We start from the raw sequence: 25908 nt of genomic DNA, 5'->3' as shown, positions 1-25908 counted from the left end.
ATGGCTTCCAGATTAGAGGAGGATCTCTGCTGTCCGGTCTGTCAGCAGGTCTTCAGAGATCCTGTTCTTCTGTCATGTAGCCACAGCTTCTGTAAAGTCTGTCTGAAGAACTGGTGGAGAGAGAATCCAACACACCAGTGTCCAGTTTGTATGAGAAGATCTTCAAGAGATGATCCACCTTCAAACTTGGTGTTGAGGAACCTGTGTGAGTCCTTCTTACAGAAGAGAGAGATCAGAGATCTCCAGAGTCTCTCTGCAGTCTGCACTCTGAGAAACTCAGACTCTTCTGTCTGGACCATCAGCAGCCAGTGTGTCTCGTCTGCAGAGATTCAGAAAAACACTCCAACCACAGATTCAGTCCCATTGATGAAGCTGCAACAGAACTCAAGAAGAACCTTCAGGAAACTCTGAAGTCCTTAAAGGAGAAGTTAAAGGTTTATGAACAAGTTAAAGTGAAGTTTGATGAAACAGAAACACACATCAAGGTCCAGGCCCGACACACAGAGAGGTGGATTAAGGAGCAGTTCAAGAAGCTTCACCAGTTTCTAGGAGAGGAAGAGGAGGCCAGGATGGCTGCACTGAGGGAGGAAGAGGAGCAGAAGAGTCAGATGATGAAGGAGAAGATGGAGACTCTGAGCAGAGAGATAGCAGCTCTTTCAGACACAGTCAGAGCCACAGAGGAGGAGCTGAGAGCTGAAGACGTCTCATTCCTGAACAACTACAAGGCTGCAGTGGAAAGAGTCCAGTGCTGCCCCCTGCTGGATGATCCACAGCTGCCCTCAGGAGCTCTGATAGACCAGGCCAAACATCTGGGCAACCTGACCTTCAACATCTGGAACAAGATGAAGGACATGGTCTCCTACACTCCTGTCATTCTGGATCCAAACACTGTTCATCCAGAACTGATCCTGTCTGAAGATCTGACCAGTGTGAGAGGAGGAGATAAACAACATCTTCCTGATAATCCAGAGAGGTTTGATTATTACTGTTCTGTCCTGGGCTCTGAGGGCTTTAACTCAGGGACTCACAGCTGGGATGTCGAGGTTGGACATAACACATGGTGGTTACTGGGTGTGATAGCAGAGTCTGTCCAGAGGAAGGGATACACAGGATCTGGATTGTGGACAATAATGTTCTATGAAGGTAAATACTTATCATGTTCACCACCAGCCCGTCCCACTGTTCTCTCAGTAGAGAAGAAGTTCCAGAGGATCAGAGTGAATCTGGACTGGAACAGAGGAAATCTGTCGTTCTCTGATCCTGATACTAACAAACACATACACACCTTCAGACACACTTTTACTGAGAGGATGTTTCCATACATTGAAACTGAGAATAAACTTCCAGTGAAGATATTACCAGTGAATCAGATCAGTTAGAGATAAACATTATGATTATAACTGTGTATTGGGCTGAAACAACTAATCAATGTCAGTGATCATATAAATTGTAATTTTGTCGTCATGGTGTTGGGTCAGTACGTCACTGCAACCAATGAAAACACATTTAATATCTGGTGGTGGAAGTAGATCATTGTGTTTAGAGTTTAAGACGCGTTGAAGCTAGAGATGATAACTTTCTTTATAAAAGGACCTGAAGCAAGCAGTTGATGTGAGGAAACCCACCAACATCTCAGAACTGAAGTGGTTCTGTTCTGAGGAATGGGCTAGAATTCCTCCAAGCTGCTGTAGACCACTGATCAGCAGTTACCAGAAACATTTAGTTACAAGGAGGTCACAGCAGATACTGGACACAAGGAGGACATGATATGAACACATGATTCATTATCTTCAATAAATAAATATACATAAATGCATGTATATACGCCACACTGTAATAGGGAACCATGAGGAAATCTGTAAACCCTTGAATCAGTTCTTTTCAAAGGCAGATATAGAGGAGCTCCCACAAGAGGAAATGGTTGGTTGAAAGAGTGCAATGCAGAGGAGTTATTTTTATTCATGTATATCCTTTTCTACAATTGTACAATTGTATGTTTTTATTTCAATATTGTCACATGCATTTTATATATTTGACTTTATTTCTGTACCAATTTGACCTCTTTAAGACAAATGGCAAAAATAGAATTTCTGTTGAGGGTGAAGGTTTAATACTTTGTGCTACATAACTAGAGTCTGCACATTATTCTTCAGTACATAGTGGTTTATGGTTCATGACTTTTGTGCACCTGCAGTGTTCACTCATCTGTCTCAAGGTGTGTGTGATTACTGATCACTATGGCAAGACTCTGTGGAGACGGATTTAGACATATGAAATACTCCCTTTGATTATTTATGGTTTTTATTTTCATTTATTTTATTTAAACAAAACTATTCCTCAGTGCCTCTGGACTGAGTAGATCTACCTATCGGCCCATGGATTAGAAACCACAACCTTCTTGCTGGGAGGCATCAATGCTAACCACCACGTCACAGTGCCGCCCTGTTACAGTAGAAGTCAAACATGGAGCTGCAGCAGAGAGACTACATGATGTGTTCAACCTAACATCAATTAGTGCCTAGTTGTGATTATGCATTATTAAAATAACAGAGGCTGCAGTACATTTATATAGTTACACAACAGTATCTTCAGTAACATTATTAGGCAGCTTTGCTTCGTTTCAACTTAGCTAGTCTCTACCTAGCACAAATGAAAAGTCATACAGCATTTTTTTAATGTTATAAAAGATGGCATACATCTACAGTTGGACTTCTTTACAGGCTCCTTTTTTTCTCCTCTTTCTGAAACATTAAGTACCATCGCCTCCCGCATCTTTTAAAGAAACCCCTCGGATCCAAGAGCCCTTTGAAGTGGCCATTATCGATCAGAGAGAGAGAGAGAGACTTATTGCCTGTGGTATAGAACCCGTCATTATATTTAACATCCTATAAGTAATAATAATAATAATCTTTGTTTTTATAGTTCTTTCCAAACCAACTTCAGTTGACTGTAAGTAAAGTTAGTAAATACAGACATAAAAAAAAAATATGATTAAAAAAACAAACAAACAAACAATAAAACAGGGACTTTACAGGACAATTAAAACAAAGACAAGTTTTGTTAAATCGAAAATCACACAAAATTAGAAATTATGTGTCAGATTTGTGATTTTTGATTTTGATTCATTTTTTTTTTTTTTTTTTTTTTTTAAGCTTTGTTTTACCAATGTTCTTATTTTCCGGTGTGTGGTTTTAAATCATTGTTTAATATTTTGTAAAGCACCTTGGTTCACCTGTGGATCGATGTAAAGTGCTATATAAATAAAGTACATTTACATTTTATTCAAACCCCATTTACCTTGTTTCACTTTGTCATTATGGGATACTGAGTTTAGATCAGACTGCAACACAACTAAAGTGAAGATACAATTTTAAACATGTTTACCACTTTGTTAAAAAGGAAAAACTGAAATACCACATTGACATGTTAAGCATGGTAAGTAGTCAGTCCCTTTGCAACAACACTTGAAATACCACTCAGTAGCCGAGATGTTTCTACACCTTGATTGGTGTTCACTGGTGGAAGAACTGTTTGGACATGACGTGAAAAGGCACACCCCTCTCTAGTAAACCCCTGACAGGTGAGGATGCATATCAGAGAAAAAGCTAAGTCATGAGGTCAAAGGAACTTCCTGCAGAGGATCGTTGCAAGGCACAGATCTAGGGAAGGCTACAGATAAATGTTCTGCTGCATTGAAGGTCTCCAAGAGCTCAGAGTGTAGCATCTGGTTACAACATAACAAAGGTGAAAAAGTCAAGAGGGTCTGAGTATTTCTCTATAGATTATGTATGGTTTGGTGAGTGCCTGTATGTAGCTGCTGCAACAGTGAAATGTCCCAGTTTGGGATTAATAAACAATCTGTCTATCCATCCCTCTATCCATCCCCCGTTAATACCAGCAGAGGCTCTCTGATAAAGGTATTTTTTAGTTGAGATTTAAAGGAGGTACATCTGACATCTGACCCTAACCCTATCTCCTCAGACAGATCAGATCATTCCTCAGCCGTGGGGTCCTAACTGTGATATTTCTCCCTAGAAAGAGCAGGTGAACCATTTAAATCTTCCTCCTTTTTTTAATATCTCTGTTTATTTTGAGTAGTGCCTCATGCCTGCTGTCACTGCCTCATATAGTTCATCAAAGCTCCAAAAGAACCGTTTTTCCATCTGGTTCATTTTTCTGTTATACTCCCTTTAACCCTAGAGCTGGGTCTTAGCAGTCTGTTATGATGATGGTACCAGAAAGTAGGATGAAAAACTCACTGATCAGGTTCTATGGATCATCAGCAACTCTAAACATCCACCGTTTCTACTTCTTTAAGGCTGTAGTCCACAGTATCTCCTCTGCCTCCTGGGGATGGAGGGAACCACATCGTGGCCAAAAGCTTTAGCTTCATCTCCAGAGTGTGACTGTGACAGGGGAATAGTTGGAGTTGGAGATAAATAAAACCTATCTATCTATCTATTGAATAAAGGTAATCCTCTTCTCTGCTGCCTCGATCTGGAAGTCTTCCTCCAGCAGAGGAACAAGCTGAGGTCAGTGTAGGTCAGCGCAGATCTGTCATCCAGTATCAGTGTTCATCTACACAATGATATGAAAAAAAAACTTCTCTGTGTGCAACCGTTCAGGTCAGAGAGGCTGTTTGATCTAAAGCACTTGTTGAAGAAGTATTTTAGTCTAATCTGGAGTCTCTCTGTTGGGAACTGATTCTGCTCCAGTAAGGATCTGCCGGGCCAATCAGATCATGCAGGTGGGGCTTAATGTGGTGATGGACAGAGCAGTAACAGTAGTCATACACGTCATCTGATTGGTTGGAGGACTATCCAGGTGATGAAGAGGGATTTATTCTCTGGATCAGAGAAATCCAGATGTTACCAGACTCAGACTGGGGAACAATTTTCCTGTCGTATCCAGATTCAGTTCTTCTCAGAATCAAAGAATAAAAACTAAATGTAAAGAGATGTCTGCAGCCTGAATGAGCTGCACAGGTGATTGAATCATTAGAATCCTGTAAGAACATGGGCCACTGTGCTTTTCTCATCAACCGTTTTATGAATCGTTAGTACATGACAGAACTCCATCCAGGGATATATTCATGGAAACTACAGCAGGTTGAAATAAAACAGTCTAAACCTCTGAAATGATCCAACTATTCATATTTATGAATTTAGAGGCTGCAGCTTTGTCATCCAAAGGTAAATAACCTGTAAATATGACTGTTGCACAAAGCGTTAGATGTATGTATGTTCAACAGAGTTATGAGGAGCCGTCTGATCTGATTTACTTTATTTAACTCATGGAACTACACTGCTGTTCAGCTGGTGGGGTTTTTGAAGTCATGCGTTAAGCAGTTACCATGAAATCACGAAAAATGGAGCATTTGGATGTGAATGTGTGAATGAATCCTGTTCTACATCTGTACTGAAGACTGTTCTATAGAGACTAGACTATTACAACCCAGTGCACATTTACAATATTATATACAGACAATTAAACTCTTCATACATTTATTTTCTTAAGTCTTTATTTCTTTTTTGGGACGAATGCCAGTTTTACTTTTTAACAAACCTGTGTCTTCTTCCAGCTCAACATTTAGTTTAACTACTTAATTCTGTGGAGTCTCTTTAAGGACAAATGTACCAGCACATACAAGTCCTCCAACTTATACGACCATATAGGTCGTGTGTACATGCTCTCGAATAAGACCCATGGGAGCATTTCTTGTAATAGCGCTCCTACCGGTAACAGGTAACAGATTAATCCCCACAATGCGGTCACAGAAATGTGTTGCCCACACCCTTAAACCCCCAGCTATGTATTCATTTTATTATTTATAACCTCCTATTCTAGGAAATCACTAATCGTTGTAGAAACTACAAATCCATTGAGCTGCGACATGTAGCTTGATACCAGGTCACATGATATTTGTAGTTTTTCGGTTTTCAAACACATATGTTAAAATAGGGTTGTAAAAAGATATATATACTGATTACTTCGAATATCTAGTATTGCCGAACTAGCGATGACATTGCTTTAAGTCGATATATGTAAAGAAAAAGTAAAGAGAGTTTATTTAGGATGTGTTTAGAACCGCGCAATATAGATTTACAGCGAAAAGCAATGCAGTTTGGTTCTCCGGCTTTATAGAACAGTAGATAGGGTTAGGATTGGTTTATCTTACTACAGCCGAACTTGTAATGGCAGTGATTATAGTTGCTTTAAGTTAAGAAATGACACACAACACTGCACTTGAGTCGTTTATTTGAAAATATTATGAAGCTTTGCTTTAGCTTGGTTGAGCGGCAGAAACCGAATGCAGCCAATCCACGGCGGACAGCTATAGACAGGAATCGAATGAGTCCAACTACGTCACTAGGCTTTCTGCCGATCTCATAAGCCTTCTTTTAATAATACAGTTTAAAATGTACCAGGTTTAACGAATGCATTGAGTAATACGGCATTAGTAGCATTCACTTTGAGGATATGGGTAGTATTTTCACACTAATCGGCTCGTTTTCTACCCCGGGATGACGACGGAGGTTGACCGGCCACCACCTCAGGAGGCCGGCGGCTCGTCTCTGAGATGACCCGCTGCTCCCGGTTCCACAGGTGGCGCTTCACTTCTCCGAAAACGTCCGAGCAAACTTCCAAACAGGAGTTATTTGAATAAACTGATCACATATTCGGGATCTACATGGTTACTTTCTCGCATGAAAAAATATTAAAACTTAATTAAGTGACGTATTAACAGCTCTAGAGCGACTCACCCTCAAACGTAACAGTGAGTCGTAATTTGGGTGCATGCAAAACGACAACTGTGACCGGAGTGTCGATATTTACTCGACCGCTAGGAGTCGCTTAACTTTGAAACGTAACATGAGGTCGTAATTCGCAGTTGTACACATGACTCGTGGTCTTTTTTTCGAGGAGGACAGTCTCCCATGTTTCTGTCCCTTCTGAAAACTCCTCACCTGATGTTGATTTATTATGAGATGATTAGTAAATGTTACCATGGTTACCACCACCTTATCAAAATGGAAAGTCTTAGTCCTGACCTTAAAAATAGAGAGGGTGTCTGCCTCCAGAACCCAAACTGGGAGCTGGTTCCTAAGGAGACAGTCCTGATAGCTGAAGGCTCTACCTCCCTTTCTACTTTACAAACTCTAGGAGCCACAAGTAGGCCTGAACTTTGAGATGTAAGTGATCTGTTGGGATGATCTGGTCGTGGATGGAAGGAGGAGGATTTTAAATTCTATTCTAGATTTGAAGCTAAAACTGGAGTACTCTGATCTTTCTGATTAATTCCTGTCAATGCTCTTGCTGCAGCGTGTTGAATCAATTGGAGGTTTTTTAAAGAGTATTTGGAGCCAGACAGTAATGAATTACAGTAATCCAGTCTGGGCGACACAAATGCATGAACTAGTGTTTCAGAATCACTCTGAGACAGGATGTTCCTGATGTTGACCTAGCTGATGCAGTTGAAAGAGGACAGTCCTGATCACTGGCTTTATGGGACAAATACATATGACATCCAGAGAAACTAAGTGATTCGATAATGAATCTCTAAGTTGTTTAGGGCCAAATACAATGACTTCTGTTTAGCCTGATTTTAAGAGTAAAAAGTAACTGGTCATCCTTTCTGTCTTTAAGGCTTGGAGTTTAACCAGGTGATAGATAGACATAGCTAGGTGTCATCCTCATAGAGATGGAGGTTTGTGCCATGTTTCTCAGTAATATGTCCTAAGGAATTATGTATAATGTGAAGAGTATTGGGCCTAGTACAGAACCCTGAGGAACATCGCTAACTTCAGTATAAGTGGAATAATAACTGTTGAAACCTCTCTGACAGATAGGATTCAAACCTTTAATCTTTACTCATGTGATGGACGTCACAGCCAAATAGGAGAGATCTATTCAGTTGATCTATCAGATGTGATGTCATGTGAAGGTGAAAACCCTGAGACTGGTGGTCAGTGTTCATCCTTTCAAACCACAGCATCACAGTTTCTGAGTTTCTGTGTCAACAACAAGCAGCTACAAATCTAGGAACACGTTCTACAAATGTGTCTGTATCTGTCTTTATTAGTCCTCCTCTCCCCCCTCTGTCATTTAGAGTGGATAGTAGATTTTTATTAGTTTCTTTAATTTATATGTTGTTTAAGATAATATCTAGTCTGGATGTTCTTAAACCTCAGTCAGGATGTGAGCTGATGCAGAGTTCTTTTGACAGGTATGAATGAATGAGTGGTATGAATGTTATAAATTAGTCTATCAGAACATCACAACTATGATCTGTGATGAATTCAACTTTACAAATGAGGCTTTGTCCCAGTTGTGAGTGAAATCTAAAGTTGACAGATGACATGTTAAAGACTAGAAGTGTAAATACCATTAATTAAACATTAAGAGAAACTCCAAGATCATACATTTGTGAGCTTTGTGAAACTGCACATGAAAATATGTTTTGGTCTTTCCTGGAAACAAATTGAGGCACATCCAACTGGCCTCATTAGCTATTATCAGTACTTTTCACAGATCATTGGCACTCCCCAGACTATGACTGGCCTCCAGTGTCAAAGTTACGAGACCCCCCAACAGTCAATCAGTGTAAGTGGGACGAAAAAAAAAAAAAAAAGAAAAAAAAAAACTGAATTTGGCTGCATCTGGACCAGGACGTTCTTGTCATCATTGATGGACCAATGAATTGTGAATTCTACCAGTGAACTCTAAAAGAAGATGTCAGGACATCTGTCCACGAGCGGAATGTGAAGAGAAACTGGGTCATGCAGCAAGACAACGAGAACCAAGAACACAAGTGGTTCTACAGAAGAACGGTTAAAGAAGAACAAGATGAATGTTTAGGAACGGCCAAGTCAAAGTCCTGACCTTAATCCAATAGAAATGTTGTTGTTGGACCTGAAGCAAGCAGTTGATGTGAGGAAACCCACCAACATCTCAGAACTGAAGTGGTTCTGTTCTGAGGAATGGGCTAAAATTCCTCCAAGCTGCTTTCATTTTTATGAAGAAATGTAGAGAATATTGAACGATGCAACAACTTTTAAGTACCTCTGTTTCTATCAATGTACACATAGCGTGAGTGTGAGCAATTCACTCCATAACTTAAATACCTTTAACTGATGTGTCCTCTAAGATAAAATACTTTGGACTGAACAACTCCCCTGACCAACAGGTCAAGCTACATTTATCAGAGGACATCTGGTAAGGCTCCGCCCCTTCACCTGATTTACCTGAGACAAACCAGAAAACAGTTTATTATTGTGTGAGACTAAAGAGAGACACAGACGATCAGATTAACCTTCAGACCAAACTAACACCTTCCTCTGAGTGAGTCCAGCTACAGGAGAGAAAAGTGGAAAACTACAACACTGCTGCTTCAAGCTGCTGACTCTCCACACACTGAAGGTGAGTTTGACCAAAAACAGGACTCAAAGTCAAAGGAAGTTTCAGGGAAGTTAGTAGAAGATGGAGGAGAGCCATGACTGACTGGACTTTGTGTCTGCTGTGTTTCAGATTCACTCAGAGACTAAATGGCTTCCAGATCAGAGAAGGATCTCTGCAGTCTGCACTCCGAGAAACTCAAACTCTTCTGTCTGGACCATCAGCAGCCAGTGTGTGTCGTCTGCAGAGATTCAGAAATACACTCCAACCACAGATTCAGACCCGTCAATGAAGCTGCACGACAGCACAAGAAGAACCTTCAAGAAACTCTGGAGCCCTTAAAGGAGAAGTTAAAGGTTTGTGAAGAAGTTAAAGTGAAGTTTGATGAAATAGAAAAACACATCAAGGTCCAGGCCCGACACACAGAGAGGCAGATTAAGGAGCAGTTCAAGAAGCTTCACCAGTTTCTAGGAGAGGAAGAGGAGGCCAGGATGGCTGCACTGAGGGAGGAAGAGGAGCAGAAGAGTCAGATGATGAAGGAGAAGATGGAGACTCTGAGCAGAGAGATAGCAGCTCTTTCAGACACAGTCAGAGCCACAGAGGAGGAGCTGAGAGCTGAAGACGTCTCATTCCTGAACAACTACAAGGCTGCAGTGGAAAGAGTCCAGCGCTGCCCCCTGCTGGATGATCCACAGCTGCCCTCAGGAGCTCTGATAGACCAGGCCAAACATCTGGGCAACCTGACCTTCAACATCTGGAACAAGATGAAGGACATGGTCTCCTACACTCCTGTCATTCTGGATCCAAACACTGCTTATCCAAAACTGATCCTGTCTGAAGATCTGACCAGTGTGAGACGAGGAGGAGATAAACAACATCTTCCTGATAATCCAGAGAGGTTTGATCGTTACCAGTCTGTCCTGGGCTCTGAGGGCTTTAACTCAGGGACTCACAGCTGGGATGTTGAGGTTGGAGATAACAACTTCTGGACACTGGGCGTGATAGCAGAGTCTGACCAGAGGAAGGGAGACATAGGATCTGGATTGTGGAGAATAAGGTTCTCTATAGGTAAATACTCAGCATGTTCACCATCAGCTCCTCCCGCTGATCTCCCAGTAGAGAAGAAGCTCCAGAGGATCAGAGTGAATCTGGACTGGAACAGAGGAAATCTGTCGTTCTCTGATCTTGATGCTAACACACACATACACACCTTCAAACACACTTTCATTGAAAGGATGTTTCCATTCATTGGAACTGAGGATAAAGTAAAGATATTACCAGTGAAGGTTTCTGTTTCCTTGAATCAGATCAGTTAGAGATAAACATTATGATTATAAATGTGTATTGGGCTGTAACAACTAATCAATGTCAGTGATCATATAAATTGTAGTTTTGTCGTCATGGTGTTGGGTCAGTACGTCACTGCAACCAATGAAAACACATTTAATATCTGGTGGTGGAAGTAGATCATTGTGTTTAGAGTTTAAGACATGTTGAAGCTAGAGATGATAACTTTCTTTATAAAAGGACCTGAAGCAAGCAGTTGATGTGAGGAAACCCACCAACATCTCAGAACTGAAGTGGTTCTGTTCTGAGGAATGGGCTAAAATTCCTCCAAGCTGCTGTAGACCACTGATCAGCAGTTACCAGAAACATTTAGTTACAAGGAGGTCACAGCAGATACTGGACACAAGGAGGCTCTGACTTTAATACCTCAATGATATGAACAAATGATTAAATAAACACATATAAATACAAGTATATAAGCCAAACTGTAAATAGGGAAACAAAGAACAAAGAACAAAGAACTATGAACTTTGACTTGATGTGATATTTGTTTTTATTGAGTTTTGTGATTGTTCGGTCGTAAGGTTATAGTGTTGATAAATTGATGTTAGTTTAGATTATGCAACACATAGACTCAGGGTCTCTTGCATGCTAACTAACCATCCTTCCTCTAACCTGGCACCTCATAAAACTCTTATCACATTCCACAGCTAAGCGTCGATGCTCAGCAACCATCTTATTCTTTCTTCAAAGCCTCAGCGGCCATTTTGACACACCCACATACACACCACTGTATAAAGTACACTGTCGTTAGATCGTATCTTTACTTTTATTCCTGTAATAAATGTCTTTTAAACATATGTAGATATAATTGATGAAAATATCTGAGGAGTTAATCATAGTTTAAGAACATGATGTGATGATTCATGTTACAAAATGTATAGTAGTTAAGTGTGTGTTCTGCTTAATGTATCTTGCTAACCACAGAATATTCCAGGCCGTGCAGGAACAGAAGAATGTCAATAACAGATAAAGGAAGGGAATGCAGCAGGTCGAGATGACCCAATGCTAGAGTAACAGCATGTCCATATCAGGGAAGATAGTCTGTTCTTTGTTAAGGTTGTTGTGTGCAGGCACTCACTCGAGGAGACGGAGCGAGGATGGAGTCAGATGTTATGGGCGTGAGCAGCAGGTGAAGAGGAGAGACAGAGTCAGATTACGAGCCAACCAGAAGACGACACACCCAAAGTCGCCTGCATCCTACACAACTGGGTCAGGGAAAGATAGGTAGTCAGACTTAATGAACTGACACGACTTTGTTGTTTGTCAGGGACAGGAAGATTTGGCCCAGAGCTCTGTAAGCTTATTTCTTTGTGATGCTTTTAATAAATTACTCAAACTGAGAAATAGAAGCGTGCAGTGTCGTCCATTAAACGAACGTGTGGAGAAGAGGAACGAGGTTAAAAAGGGATTGTAAACGGTTTTCTCCAACACATGCCTGTTGTCTATTTAATGTTGCATAAGAGTGAATATTGCCAACCTCTACACTGTCAAGAACTCCAAATTCCTTCAACTTTAACTAGTTGTTAACGTGGTAATTCTGTTGATAGTTATTAAGTATATTAATCAGAGTACCAAATTAACAATTTAGTAAATTTTATGAGACTGATTTGATTAATTGGCTATTTTTTCCCTTCTTAGAAGGGTGGTGCCCCGATGTGATCTAGTAATTCAGATCCAATTATTTAATAATAAATAATTATTTTTGATAATTATTAATTATTTGTGATAGCCAAACCCCAATACTGAGTGCCTTAGTACACAGGCCCAACAGCTATAATCTCTAGGATGTTCACGATGGGTATGTTTAATTTGGAGGGCACCGGACTTGGGAGCTCAGTCCTGATAGCATAACAGATGTGTTCCCATCCTCTAACCTTTCAGTAGAGGTGGGGTGTGAATCGGAATAACCAGAATCACATTTGCTTAATGACTGTGGCGGGGAAAGACAACCTGATTTAACCCTTAACAATTCCTCTTTGTGTCCACAAAGATCTGACTCTGCTGAGTGCAGGTCTGCTCAGTGGCGCACAGCTTTCTTATTGGCCTTTTGTACCTCATGGAGGAGACAAGCAGTTTGCGCTCTCACTTTCACAGGCAATCCAGCCTTGCCTTTCAGAGCAAAGCAGGCCTAGAGAAAGAATTAAACATCTTAACAATGAGCCTTTGGATGCAGTCTGCGCATCGCACCTGTCATTCAGTTGCGATTCTACTTACGCTAATAAATTGTGGGTAGCCGGGTTTAGGCTCTGTGCAAGTGTGTACCACCCGCGTATTATTTAGAGAAGATCTCAATAATTTACTTTCCACTGTGTTCCTGTTAATGATATAGATTACTTCAAATGACTTAAGTATCAAAAGTATTGATATTTTGATTTGAGAATCGATTTTTGAGCATAAAGATCTGGTATCGGAGGTATCGATATTTCAGTATCATCCCGCACATCACTAGTATACAACTTTATATTTCACAGGGCTGGTAGCACACTGTGGCTCTATCTCAGGCTCTTTATCTTATTTAGGCTTAAATGCATGGCAGTAACAGCTGGCCACGAGTTCTTTATGTCACAGGGCTGGTGGCATGCTGTGGTTTAATTAAACAGGGAGCACTTAAATTATCAGGAAACTGCTTTACTGGATTGCATGAATACGTGGTATTCAAATGCTGAGCAGAAATTCTTACAATTAAGAAGACTAGGTATAACTAGTATTATTACTAGTATAATTAGCTAGCAGCAAAAGCAACTCTTAATGTAACACTATGAGGACTTAAAATGGTAGTTATTAATAACTAATTACTAATAAATTATCAGTTCATGAACACATTAATTATCACCACATTTTTTTTTTTTTTTAGATTAGATTCAACTTTATTGTTATTACACACATACAGGTACAAAGCAATGAAATGCAGTTTAGCATCTAACCAGAAGTGTAACAGGCAGTAAGGACACGTGGCATAAATATTATGGTATATAAGTAATATGGTACAGGTCATTTTTTACAGCATATGGACAATATTTACAGATCAAAACCTATGTACAGGTGAGATCATATATACAGGTGAATGAGCAGGATAGACACAATGACTGAATGAGGTACTATAAACATATTATACAGATGGATTTGTTTGTTAAATGTGAGTAGGCTATAAACAGGAACTATAATAAATGGTCTGAAAGTGCAGGCCTACTTGTGGTTCCTAGAATTTCAAAAAGTAGAATGGGAGGTAGAGCTTTTAGCTGTCAGGCTCCTCTCCTGTGGAACCAGCTCCCAGTTTGGGTTCGGGAGGCAGACACTCTCTCTATTTTTAAGGTCAGGCTTAAGACTTTCCTTTTTGATCAAGCTTATAGTTAGGGCTGGACTAAACCATCCCTTAGTTATGCTGCTATAGGCCTAGGCTGCTGGGGGACGATGCACCAAACACATGTCCTCCTTCTTTCTTCTCTCTCCTTTCTCGCATCCTCCATTTTCTTTTCTCTGGCACAGAGCTCTTGCCCTCTAATTTCCTATCTACTACTAGTCATGCTATTCTGTGCTATTACTATGTAGAATGTTTACTGCTGTGTATCCCTCCCCCCCTCCCCTCCTCCCCTCCTCCCTCTTCTTGTGAGTATCTCTGGCCTGGAGTTGTGCGTTTCCTGTGGAGCTCCATACTACATCTGTTGTCGTGGTCTCATCAGCCTGCCCAGTCTTCATGGAATCCTGCAGTTATCCACTCCTACCTGAATGAACAATTCTCCAACCTGCCTGTGATTCCTCTTACATTTTCAAACTGTCATGTAACATCATCAGTTTGTATCATAAGATTCCACATGTACGCTTTAGTCAGATATGTGTATCTATGACAGATGTATGTTTATCTTGCTGTTCTCTTCTCCTCTCTCTTTGCTATTCTCTTCTCTCTTTCTTCTGTCTGTACCTGGCTGGCCTTAGGCAGATGGGTCCCTCCATATGAGCTGGGTTCTGCTCAAGGTTTCTTCCTGTTAAAAGGGAGTTTTTCCTTGCCACCGTTGCCTTCAGGCTTGCTCTGGGGGTTTCAGGCCGGGTTTTTGTAAAGCGTCTTGAGACGATTTGTATTGTTATTGACGCTATATAAATAAAATTGAATTGAATTGAATTGAATAATATAATTTACAATAAAGGAAATGGGAAGCTCTGGTAAATGCCCCTGTTTGTAAGTACCACTAGACATCAGTCCCTGTGGTAGACTAATGGGGTTGAACATTAAGACTTTTGGCAAGTCTCAAAGTCGTTAAAAATATTTTTGGCTTTGGACAAAATTCTGCTGAAATTAATATTGCACAATTATAAATAACTGCCAACAATACTATGCCTCACATGGGGCATCATTTGTTGGGCCTATGTACTAAGGGCACTAAATATTGGGGTTTGGCTATAATAAATAATGAATAATCATCAAAATTATTGGATCTAAATTACTAGATCACCTCTGGGCACCACCCTTCTGAGAAGGGAAAAGAGAGCAAATTCATCAAAACAGTCTAATAATATTTACATAAACTGTCAATTTAGAACTCGATTAATAATTAACTTAATAACTATACACAAAATTACCACATTAACAGCTAGTTAAGGTGGAGGAATTTGGAGTTCTCGACAGTGTAGAGGTTGGCAAAATTCACTCTTGTGCAACATTAAACAGACAACAGGTATGTTTAAAGGATATTTTTTACAAGAATAAAATTAAAAACATACAATCTAACTACACTGTACTTTATACAGTGGTGTATGTATGTGTGTGTGTGTGTGTGTGTGTGTGTGTGTGTGTGTGTGCAGGTGTGTCAAAATGGCTGCTGAGGCCTTGAGGCCTCAAAGAAAACAAGTTGGCTGACCAAGTAGGGACACCCAGAACATGTGCTGGCTGAGTGTGTTGCGCCCCTGAAAAAAGGGAAGAAATAATGACGCGATCTTTTCTCAGTAAGGATTTATACTGGAATGAATTCAGCAAATATACAAAATTAATAAGAAGTAATGTACAGGAATTATCTTTCAGAATGTATACACTTGTATTACAGAAAGAAAATTAGTATTTCATTTAGCTTTTATCTATAACTGCAAAACCATGAAATATTCCTAACTCAGCAAACTTCTCGTTAACTAATTTGAAGTGCATCAAGCATATTGTACAAGTAACACAAAATACATCAAGTATACATTGATATGACTCAGAGTTAACCAAATAGTAGACACACGGAGGGTTACTAACCACGTCTTTATGACAAAGTGGAGACTCTCTCACACACATCTTTTAACAACGGGCAAACTTAATACTAGATTACTAAAACGCTCCTAAAGCATTCCTCCTGCACTTCAAACATGTAACATTAAATACCATTTATTACCTTTTTAACCTTTTAATCCTACAGATTTTTAGTATTTTCACCCATGAAATTACTTCTCTAGCTTAAAAATGAAATATGTTATTCTTTTAGGGTGTCACAAGTGCATGTGTGGAATGTGATAAGAGTTTTATGAGGTGCCAGGTTAGAGGAAGGATGGTTAACTTAACATGCAAGAGACCCTGGGTTTATGTGTTGCATAATCTAGACTAACATCATTTTAGCAGTGTGACAGAGCCAACTATACTATGACCTTCACAACAACTCGATAAAAATAAATATCACATCAAATCAAAGTTCATAGTTCTATGCTTAGCTTGAATAGGCCCGGGACAAACTACCAGTTTTGGTGGAAAAGTCACTCTCTGGTGTGTTACTCTTTTAACTGGCGGTTCCTGGTGGAAGGACCGAGCTGGTGTTCCAGTGCTGAAGGCAGCCTGATGTCCTCAGAGGTGACATCAGGTTGGCACATGCCACTGTCAGCCAGTGATAACTGCTGGATCAGTTTTCATACCTGGAGCATTGTGGGACTTGAGGTTTCTGGTGCTTTCCTTTGTCTCCAAGACAAAGAAAGCCATGTGGTTAAAACTTAGTTATGCATGGTGAACTTCGATCGCTCACCACCAGGTTCAGGTCCCAACAGCTATATACACATTCTTCTTAAATAAATAGTGATTTATGGTTCATGACTTTTGTGCGTCTGCAGTGTTCACTCATCTGTCTCAAGGTGTGTGTGATTACTGATCACTATGGCAACAATGAGGCAGATTCATGGGGAGACGAGACTCTGGATCAGAGTCTGTGCAGACGGATTTAGAGGGGATGAAGGGAGGAGGAATAGTGATATAACAACAAACGGTATAACCCTGTGCATATCAGTGTAAAGGAGAAACTTTGCAATTGGGGACATTGAACTGCTGGCTATTGGAATTCAGCCATACTAGTGGTGGGCAGATCAACCCAAATATCGATAATATTGATACCAATGTAATGAGATGGATCCTTCAGTTTCAGTTTCTCTCTTGTTTCATTAAAGAGGCTGTAACCTGACTGTGTTTGTCTAAATGCTGCTGCTGTACCAGAGCAGAGCAGGCTCATTTTGCCCCTCCTCCTCCTCCTCCTCTCATGTGTTTGTTGTATCGTAATGTGACTCAGCAGCGCCAGGTAACCAAGCTCCGCCCCCTGCTACCTGCCAGGCCCAGCCAGCAGCAGTGGCTATTAATGCTCCTCTTTCTCACTGCCTTTCTCCTGCTCTGTCTCTGCGCTGTGTATGTTTGGTTAGAGTTTCAGGATGAAAATGAAACGACAGCAAGTTGTACTATTTGTAAAAACGCTGTAAGATACAGTGGTAACACAACAAAGTTGTATAAGCATAAGTAAAATGATGGAAGAAAACACAGAGCTACAGATACTGACAGACCCCCAGGATAAAGCCCTGATGTCTTATATTTGTATTGTATTGTACTTCCTAAACATACATGCTACTTGAAAAAATAAATCATTTGTTTTACATATTTTATGATATTTGTTGTGGAGTGATCATTTTGTACACTGCGTACATCCCTCCCTCTACCAATGCTACAGTGGCCTGTGAGCTCCACAACACTGTAGTATCGAAGCTGCAAACATCGCACCCCCACTCTCTTTTTCTTATCTTAGAAGACTTCAACCATGCCTTTCTCCTCCATTCTCCCGACATTCGCACAGTATGTTACATGACAGACTAGGAACAATAGGACTTTGCACTTACTGTATGCAAATGTCAGGATGCCTAGAGCTCATCCCCCCTCCCCCCACTTGGTCGCTCTGATCAAAACCAGGGGACTCATGTACAAAGACTTGCATTGATTTCCTACTGAAACGTACCATACACTCAAAATCAGAAAACGTTGTACTCCCAAAAACATCCAGATGTATGACTCTGTACGGACGCATGAATCTAAGCACATTTGATTTGTACATCCCAAATATAGGATTGATGTTGGAGTACCCAACCCCTCCCTGTCCACGCCCCAATTTAAATATACAAATCATATTTGAATAAACCCTCACCTGAGATACCCCTCTCCACACGTACATAATCACACAAGTCTAATATTTCTGTTTAATTCATTTGATTTTGTTTTCTTTGTCTACTTTCAGGACTTGTGTAAAAATGTTTTGAGTCATTTTATGAAGTAATTAAGAAAATACTGGAAGAAGCAAAACATTTTAAACAGCCCTGTTTATGTCAAATTACACATAGCACAGAGTGGAGTAACTTATTCCACAATTAAACACCATCAGCTGATGCTCCCTCTAATATTAAACCTTTGGACTGAAACACTCCCCTGACTAACGGGTCCAACTACATTCATCAGAGGAGATCTGGTAAAGCTCCGCCCCTTCACCAGATTTACCTGAGACAAACCAGGAAACAGTTTATTATTGTGTGAGACTAAAGAGAGACACAGACGATCAGATTCACCTTCAGACCAAACTAACACCTTCCTCTGAGTGAGTCCAGCTACAGGAGAGAAAAGTGGAAAACTACAACACTGCTGCTTCAAGCTGCTGACTCTCCACACACTGAAGGTGAGTTTGACCAAAAACAGGACTCAAAGTCAAAGGAAGTTTCAGGGAAGTTAGTAGAAGATGGAGGAGAGTCATGACTGACTGTACTTTGTGTCTGCTGTGTTTCAGCTTCACTCAGAGACTAAATGGCTTCCAGATTAGAGGAGGATCTCTGCTGTCCTGTCTGTCAGGAGGTCTTCAGAGATCCTGTTGTTCTGTCATGTAGCCACAGCTTCTGTAAAGTCTGTCTGAAGAACTGGTGGAGAAAGAATCCAACACACCAGTGTCCAGTTTGTATGAGAAGATCTTCAAGAGATGATCCACCTTCAAACTTGGTGTTGAGGAACCTGTGTGAGTCCTTCTTACAGGAGAGAGATCAGAGATCTCCAGAGTCTCTCTGCAGTCTGCACTCTGAGAAACTCAAACTCTTCTGTCTGGACCATCAGCAGCCAGTGTGTCTCGTCTGCAGAGATTCAAAAAAACACTCCAACCACAGATTCAGTCCCATCGATGAAGCTGCAACAGAACTCAAGAAGAACCTTCAGGAAACTCTGAAGCCCTTAAAGAAGAAGTTAAAGGTTTGTGAACAAGTTAAAGTGAAGTTTGATGAAACAGAAAAACACATCAAGGTCCAGGCCCGACACACAGAGAGGCAGATTAAGGAGCAGTTCAAGAAGCTTCACCAGTTTCTAGCAGAGGAAGAGGAGGCCAGGATGGCTGCACTGAGGGAGGAAGAGGAGCAGAAGAGTCAGATGATGAAGGAGAAGATGGAGACTCTGAGCAGAGAGATAGCAGCTCTTTCAGACACAGTCAGAGCCACAGAGGAGGAGCTGAGAGCTGAAGACGTCTCATTCCTGAACAACTACAAGGCTGCAGTGGAAAGAGTCCAGCGCTGCCCCCTGCTGGATGATCCACAGCTGCCCTCAGGAGCTCTGATAGACCAGGCCAAACATCTGGGCAACCTGACCTTCAACATCTGGAACAACATGAAGGACATGGTCTCCTACACTCCTGTCATTCTGGATCCAAACACTGTTCATCCAGAACTGATCCTGTCTGAAGATCTGACCAGTGTGAGAGGAGGAGATAAACAACATTTTCTTGATAATCCAGAGAGGTTTGATTATTACTGTTCTGTCCTGGGCTCTGAGGGCTTTAACTCAGGGACTCACAGCTGGGATGTTGAGATTGGAGATAACACATGGTGGACACTGGGTGTGTTAGCAGAGTCTGACCAGAGGAAGGGATACATACGATCTGGATTGTGGAGATTAATGTTCCATGGAGGTAAATACTCAACATGTTCACCATCAGCTTGTCCCACTGATTTCTCAGTAGAGAAGAAGCTCCAGAGGATCAGAGTGAATCTGGACTGGAACAGAGGAAATCTGTCGTTCTCTGATCTTGATACTAACAAACACATACACACCTTCACACACACTTTCACTGAGAGGATGTTTCCATACATTTTAACTGTGGATAAACTCCCAGTGACGATATTACCAGTGAATCAGATCAGATAGAGATAAACATTATGATTATAAATGTGTATTGGGCTGTAACAACTAATCAATGTCAGTGATCATATAAATTGTAGTTTTGTCGTCATGGTGTTGGGTCAGTACGTCACTGCAACCAATGAAAACACATTTAATATCTGGTGGTGGAAGTAGATCATTGTGTTTAGAGTTTAAGACATGTTGAAGCTAGAGATGATAACTTTCTTTATAAAAGGACCTGAAGCAAGCAGTTGATGTGAGGAAACCCACCAACATCTCAGAACTGAAGTGGTTCTGTTCTGAGGAATGGGCTAAAATTCCTCCAAGCTGCTGTAGACCACTGATCAGCAGTTACCAGAAACATTTAGTTACAAGGAGGTCACAGCAGATACTGGACACAAGGAGGACATGATATGAACACATGATTCATTATCTTGGCAAAATAGAATTTCTGTTGACTGTTAAGGTTTAAAACTGTGTGCTACATAACTACAGTCTGCACATTATTCTTCAAATCAAATCAATTTTTATTGATATGGCACTCATACATAAAATCAATACAAAGTGCCTCACGGAGGGTAATAACAACAAGGCCAAAACCCAACCCTCACACACACACACACACACACACACTGACTGTACACACTAGAGAGAGAGACATGGCCGGGCACCGATACCTGGAGCAAGGAGAAAGCAACCTTTGGGGGCCGACCACACTGAGAGGGCCTCCAGCCCACGAGTACAGGGAGCGATGCCATAGAGACATCCCCAACCTGGGCAGATAGGAGGATCCAAATCAAGGTGCAGAGCCCTCCAGCCACCCGGGCCAGAGCTGCCCACAGGATAGCACCCCCGTCAGTAGACCAGCAGTATGAACCATAAATCACTTCAGTGGGTCTGCAGTGTTCTCTAACCAGAATGCTGGTCCAGAGTCTGTGGAGATGGATTTAGACATATGAAATACTCCCTTTGATTATTTATGGTTTTTATTTTCATTTATTTCATTTAACAAAACTATTCCTCAGTGCCTCTGGACTGAGTAGATCTACTTATCAGCCCATGGATTAGATCCCAGAACCTTCTTGCTGGGAGGCATCAGTGCTAACCACCACATCACTGTGCCGCCCTGTTACAGTAGTAGTCAAACATGGAGCTGCAGCAGAGAGACTACATGATGTGTTCAACCTAACATCAATTAGCGCCTAGTTGTGATTATGCATTATTAAAATAACAGAGGCTGCAGTACATTTATATAGTTACACAATAGCTACAGTATCTTCAGTAACATTATTAGGCAGCTTTGTTTTTGTTTCAACTTAGCTAGTCTCTACCTAGCACAAATGAAAAGTCATACAGCATTTTTTTAATGTTATAAAAGATGGCATACATCTACACTGGGTCTTCTTTACAGGCTCCTTTTTTTTTCCTCTTTCTGAAACATTAAGTACCATCGCCTCCCGCATCTTTTAAAGAAACCCCTCGGATCCAAGAGCCCTTGAAGTGGCCCTTATCGATCTGAGAGAGAAACAGAGAGAGAGAGGTATAGAACCTGTCATTATATTACCCACCCTATAAGTAATAATAATAATCTTTAGTTTTATAGCACATTCCAAATCAACTTTTTAGTTGACTGTAAGTAAAGTTAGTAAAGACATAATAAAACAGTGACTTTACAGGACAATTAAAACAAAGACAAAATCACAAAAAATTACAAAGTATGTGTCAGACTTTTGATTTGTTCATTTTTTTTTCTGTAAATATTTCTTAGATACAGAGCATTCAGAAAGTATTTAAACCCCATTTACCTTGTTTCACTTTGTCATTATGGGATACTGAGTTTAGATCAGACTGCAACACAACTAAAGTGAAAATACAATTTTAAACATGTTTGCCACTTTGTTGAAAAGGAAAAACTGAAATATCACATTGACATGTTAAGCATGGTAAGTATTCAGGCCCTTTGCAACAACACTTGAAATTCCACTCAGTAACCGAGATGTTTCTACACCTTGATTGGTGTCCACCGCTGGACATGACGTGAAAAGGCACACTACTCCTGACAGGTGAGGATGCATATCAGAGAAAAAGCTAAGTCATGAGGTCAAAGGAACTTCCTGCAGAGGATCGTTGCAAGGCACAAATCTGGGGAAGGCTACAAAAAAAATAAATGTTCTGCTGCATTGAAGGTCTCCAAGAGCTCAGAGTGTAGCATCAGGTTACAACATAATAAAGGTGAAAAAGTCAAGAGGGTCTGAGTATTTCTTTATAGATTATGTATGGTTTGGTGAGTGCCTGTATGTAGCTGCTACAACAGTGAAATGTCCCAGTTTGGGATTAATAAACAATCTATCTATCCATCCCCCGTTAATACCAGCAGAGGCTCTCTGATAAAGGTATTTTTTAGTTGAGATTTAAAGGAGGTTCATCTAACATGAGAGGGTTATCAAAGCTCTAAAAAAACCGTTTTTCCATCTGGTTCATTTTTCTGTTATACTCCCTTTAACCCTAGAGCTGGGTCTTAGCAGTCTGTTATGATGATGGTACCAGAAAGTAGGATGAAAAACTCACTGATCAGGTTCTATGGATCATCAGCAACTCTAAACATCCACCGTTTCTACTTCTTTAAGGCTGTAGTCCACAGTATCTCCTCTGCCTCCTGGGGATGGAGGGAACCACATCATGGCCAAAAGCTTTAGCTTCATCTCCAAAGTGTGACTGTGACAGGGGAATAAAGGTAATCCTCTTCTCTGCTGCCTTGATCTGGACGTCTTCCTCCAGCAGAGGAACAAGCCGAGGTCAGTGTAGGTCAACGCAGATCTGTCATCCAGTATCGGTGTTCATCTACACAATGATATGAAAAAAAAACTTCTGTGTCTAAGAACATGGGCCACTGTGCTTTTCTCATCAACCGTTTTATGAATCGTTAGTACATGACAGAACTCCATCCAGGGATATATTCATGGAAACTACAGCAGGTTGAAATAAAACAGTCTAAACCTCTGAAATGATCCAACTGTTCATATTTATGAAACCAGATTTAGAGGCTGCAGCTTTGTCATCCAAAGGTAAATAACCTGTAAATGTGACTGTTGCACAAAGCGTTAGATGCATGTATGTTCAACAGAGTGATGAGGAGCCGTCTGATCTGATTTACTTTATTTAACTCATGGAACTACACTGCTGTTCAGCTGGTGGGGTTTTTGAAATCATGTGTTAAGCAGTTACCACGAAATCAAGAAAAATGGAGCATTTGGATGTGAATGTGTGAATGAATCCTGTTCTACATCTGTGCTGAAGACTGTTCTGCACATTTACAATATCATATACAGACAATTAAACTCTGCATGCATGTATTTTCTTAAGTCTTCTTTCTTAATTTCTTTTTTGGGACAAATGTCAGTTTTACTTTTTAACAAACCTGTGTCTTCTTCCAGCTCAACATTTAGTTCAACTCCTTCATTCGGTGGAGTCTCTTTAAGGACGGATGTACCAACATTTTCCAGGACATACATTTCAGAGCAGAAAGGAAACATAGGAGCAGAGATAAATGGTGTGAAGTGCCACTAGAGACGTACTCTTGATCTCCGCTGGCCTGGCTCTCTGTGCAGCGGCAGCAGAACACTTCACCTCTCTGACTCCTTTTATCTACATATGGACACGCTGAGCTGTTCAGGCTGCAGCAGAGATGGAAACCTATATCAGTCACCACTGGTGGGTTGTAGCCTGTGCACACTCACAGATAAACTGCTGACAGTTCTCTGGAGAGAAATTAGCTGCTCTGGATTTGGAACTACAATCTTGCATGGACAGTGTTGCATTATGGGTAGTTTGGTGCCTTATAGGCAGTTTAGACTTTTGTGTTAAGTTGATACAGAAGTTACGGAGACAGCGCCAACCCCAACTCCATATCCTGACGTTCACCTCCCCAGAAATATAACTACAACGCAGACCACAAGAGCTGTGATTGGTCCACTTGGTAATAACCTGTTTCATCTTTAGTATTTCCAGCTGCTTCTCCATCTCAAATTCTAATTGATTGTTTTGGATCAATAAAGATGGAACACATGGAGGAAAGGTTAACTGAAGAGGTTCAGAGATACAAACATTTGGCTGACTTGTCTTCAGTCACCATTGTAGAGAGTGACTTGTTTGGGTGGCATTGTTACAGAGTGAGTCAGTCTGATGAATGCACAAGTATAAATGGCTCGTACCGGCTTAGGTTACAGCGTCCATGTCCTGCAGTATCTCCAATGAGCTTTTAGAGTCGGTCTTAAAAATGTTTGTTAGCACAGATTCAAGTGCAGGAGAGTTTCTGGAGGTTTTTAATGAGATAAATTCACGATGAACTAAAAAGAGTTTAAGTTTCCTGGCAGGAGAATGAGCTGCCAGTGGATATGTCTCACTTGTAGAATGTGTCTGATCACATTATAACAAAAAGCATTATTTCCTTCTGCAGTGTCACCAGATTTATTTCCATCCAGTGTTTCATTCATTTTCCACCAAGATCTTGTATTGATGATGGGAGAGTCTGACCACTGCACAAAGCCTTCTCCAGCACATCCCAAAGATTCTCAATGGGGTTCAGGTCTGGACTCTGTGGTGGCCAATCCATGTGTGAACATGATGTCTCATGCTCCCTGAACCACTCTTTCACAATCTGAGCCCCATGAATCCTGGCATTGTCATCTTGGAATATGATCCATTGATGGAATAACCTGGTCATTCAGTATATTCAGGTAGTCAGCTGACCTCATTCTTTGGACACATAATGTTGCTGAACCTAGACCTGAGCAACTGCAGCAACCCCAGATCATAGCACTGCCCCCACAGGCTTGTACAGTAGACACTAGGCATGATGGGTGCATCACTTCATCTGCCTCTCTTCTTACCCTGATGCTTCTCCACTATCCTTCCAGTTTTTAATAATGCCTCGGACAGTTCTTAACCCAGTTTTAGTAGTTTCTACAATCTCCTTAGATGTTTTCTCTGCTTGATGCATGCCAATAATTTGACCCTTCTCAAACAGACTAACATCTTCTCCACGACCACAGGATGTGTCTTTAGACATGGTTGTTGAAGAAATGAGAAGCTACTCATTGCATCAGTTGGGCTTAAATAACTTGTTGTCAGCTGAAAGATAATCACCCATGCAGTAATTATCCAATAGGAGGCTCCTACCTGTTTGATGAGTTAAATCCAGGTGGTGACTTTTATTTTGACAAGGCAGTGTATAAGGACATGGGCTGAAAGGTTAATGAGATACAGATGAAACTAATGAGGGAGGAGACACAGTTAGAAACCAATATTACAATCAAAGAGATAAAACACAGACAGGAAGTGAGCAGGACAAGAAACAACAAAACAAACAGAAACACAAAGAAACCAAACAGGCTCACAGAAAATATTCAAAACTCAAAACTAAAAGATTTGTTTAATTATTTATTTTTTTTACGTTTAGTATTTCTTTACTGAAATGTGAAAAACATCTAAAATATGACCATCTTGATCCTTTAACATTGAGATAAAATACAAAGAAGACGGAACATGGCCGTTCAGGTGTGCCCCCTTCAGACCAGGTCATGGATCAGTGACCACGAGGTGAAGGAAACGTCCACATTGAGAGAAGCTCTGCTGCAGTCTGCATCGTCACACTTCAGTTAATACTTTTTGAATTCTAAACTTTTAAAACTTCACATTTAGTTCAACCTTGCCTGAGGCACTCCATCCAGGCACGGTGTCTGAATTCCAAA

General features: G+C 40.7%; 1 protein-coding gene and 1 pseudogene across 2 annotated transcripts in view; both read left to right on the top strand.

Moving 5' to 3' along the window:
- LOC311486860 (E3 ubiquitin-protein ligase TRIM35-like) lies at nucleotides 1-10712 on the top strand (annotated as a pseudogene). The gene is made up of 2 exons: nucleotides 1-1361; nucleotides 9546-10712. The product of its transcript is annotated as an E3 ubiquitin-protein ligase TRIM35-like (transcript).
- Nucleotides 10713-18805: 8093 nt separating this feature from the next.
- Nucleotides 18806-25908, top strand: part of LOC311486859 (E3 ubiquitin-protein ligase TRIM35-like) — a gene marked incomplete at both ends in the record, with an annotated part of 117544 nt that continues 110441 nt past the window's right edge. The window contains one exon of the mRNA XM_084542879.1: nucleotides 18806-19050. Within this exon, the coding sequence (XP_084399005.1) occupies nucleotides 18806-19050 (245 nt within the window). The remainder of the gene's footprint in view (nucleotides 19051-25908) is intronic.

This window comes from Chelon labrosus (genome assembly GCF_963514085.1).
Source record: "Chelon labrosus genome assembly, chromosome: 4".
Lineage (NCBI taxonomy): Eukaryota > Metazoa > Chordata > Actinopteri > Mugiliformes > Mugilidae > Chelon > Chelon labrosus.
Note: the sequence above shows the minus strand (reverse complement) of the source record. Positions and strands in the feature narration are given on the sequence as shown.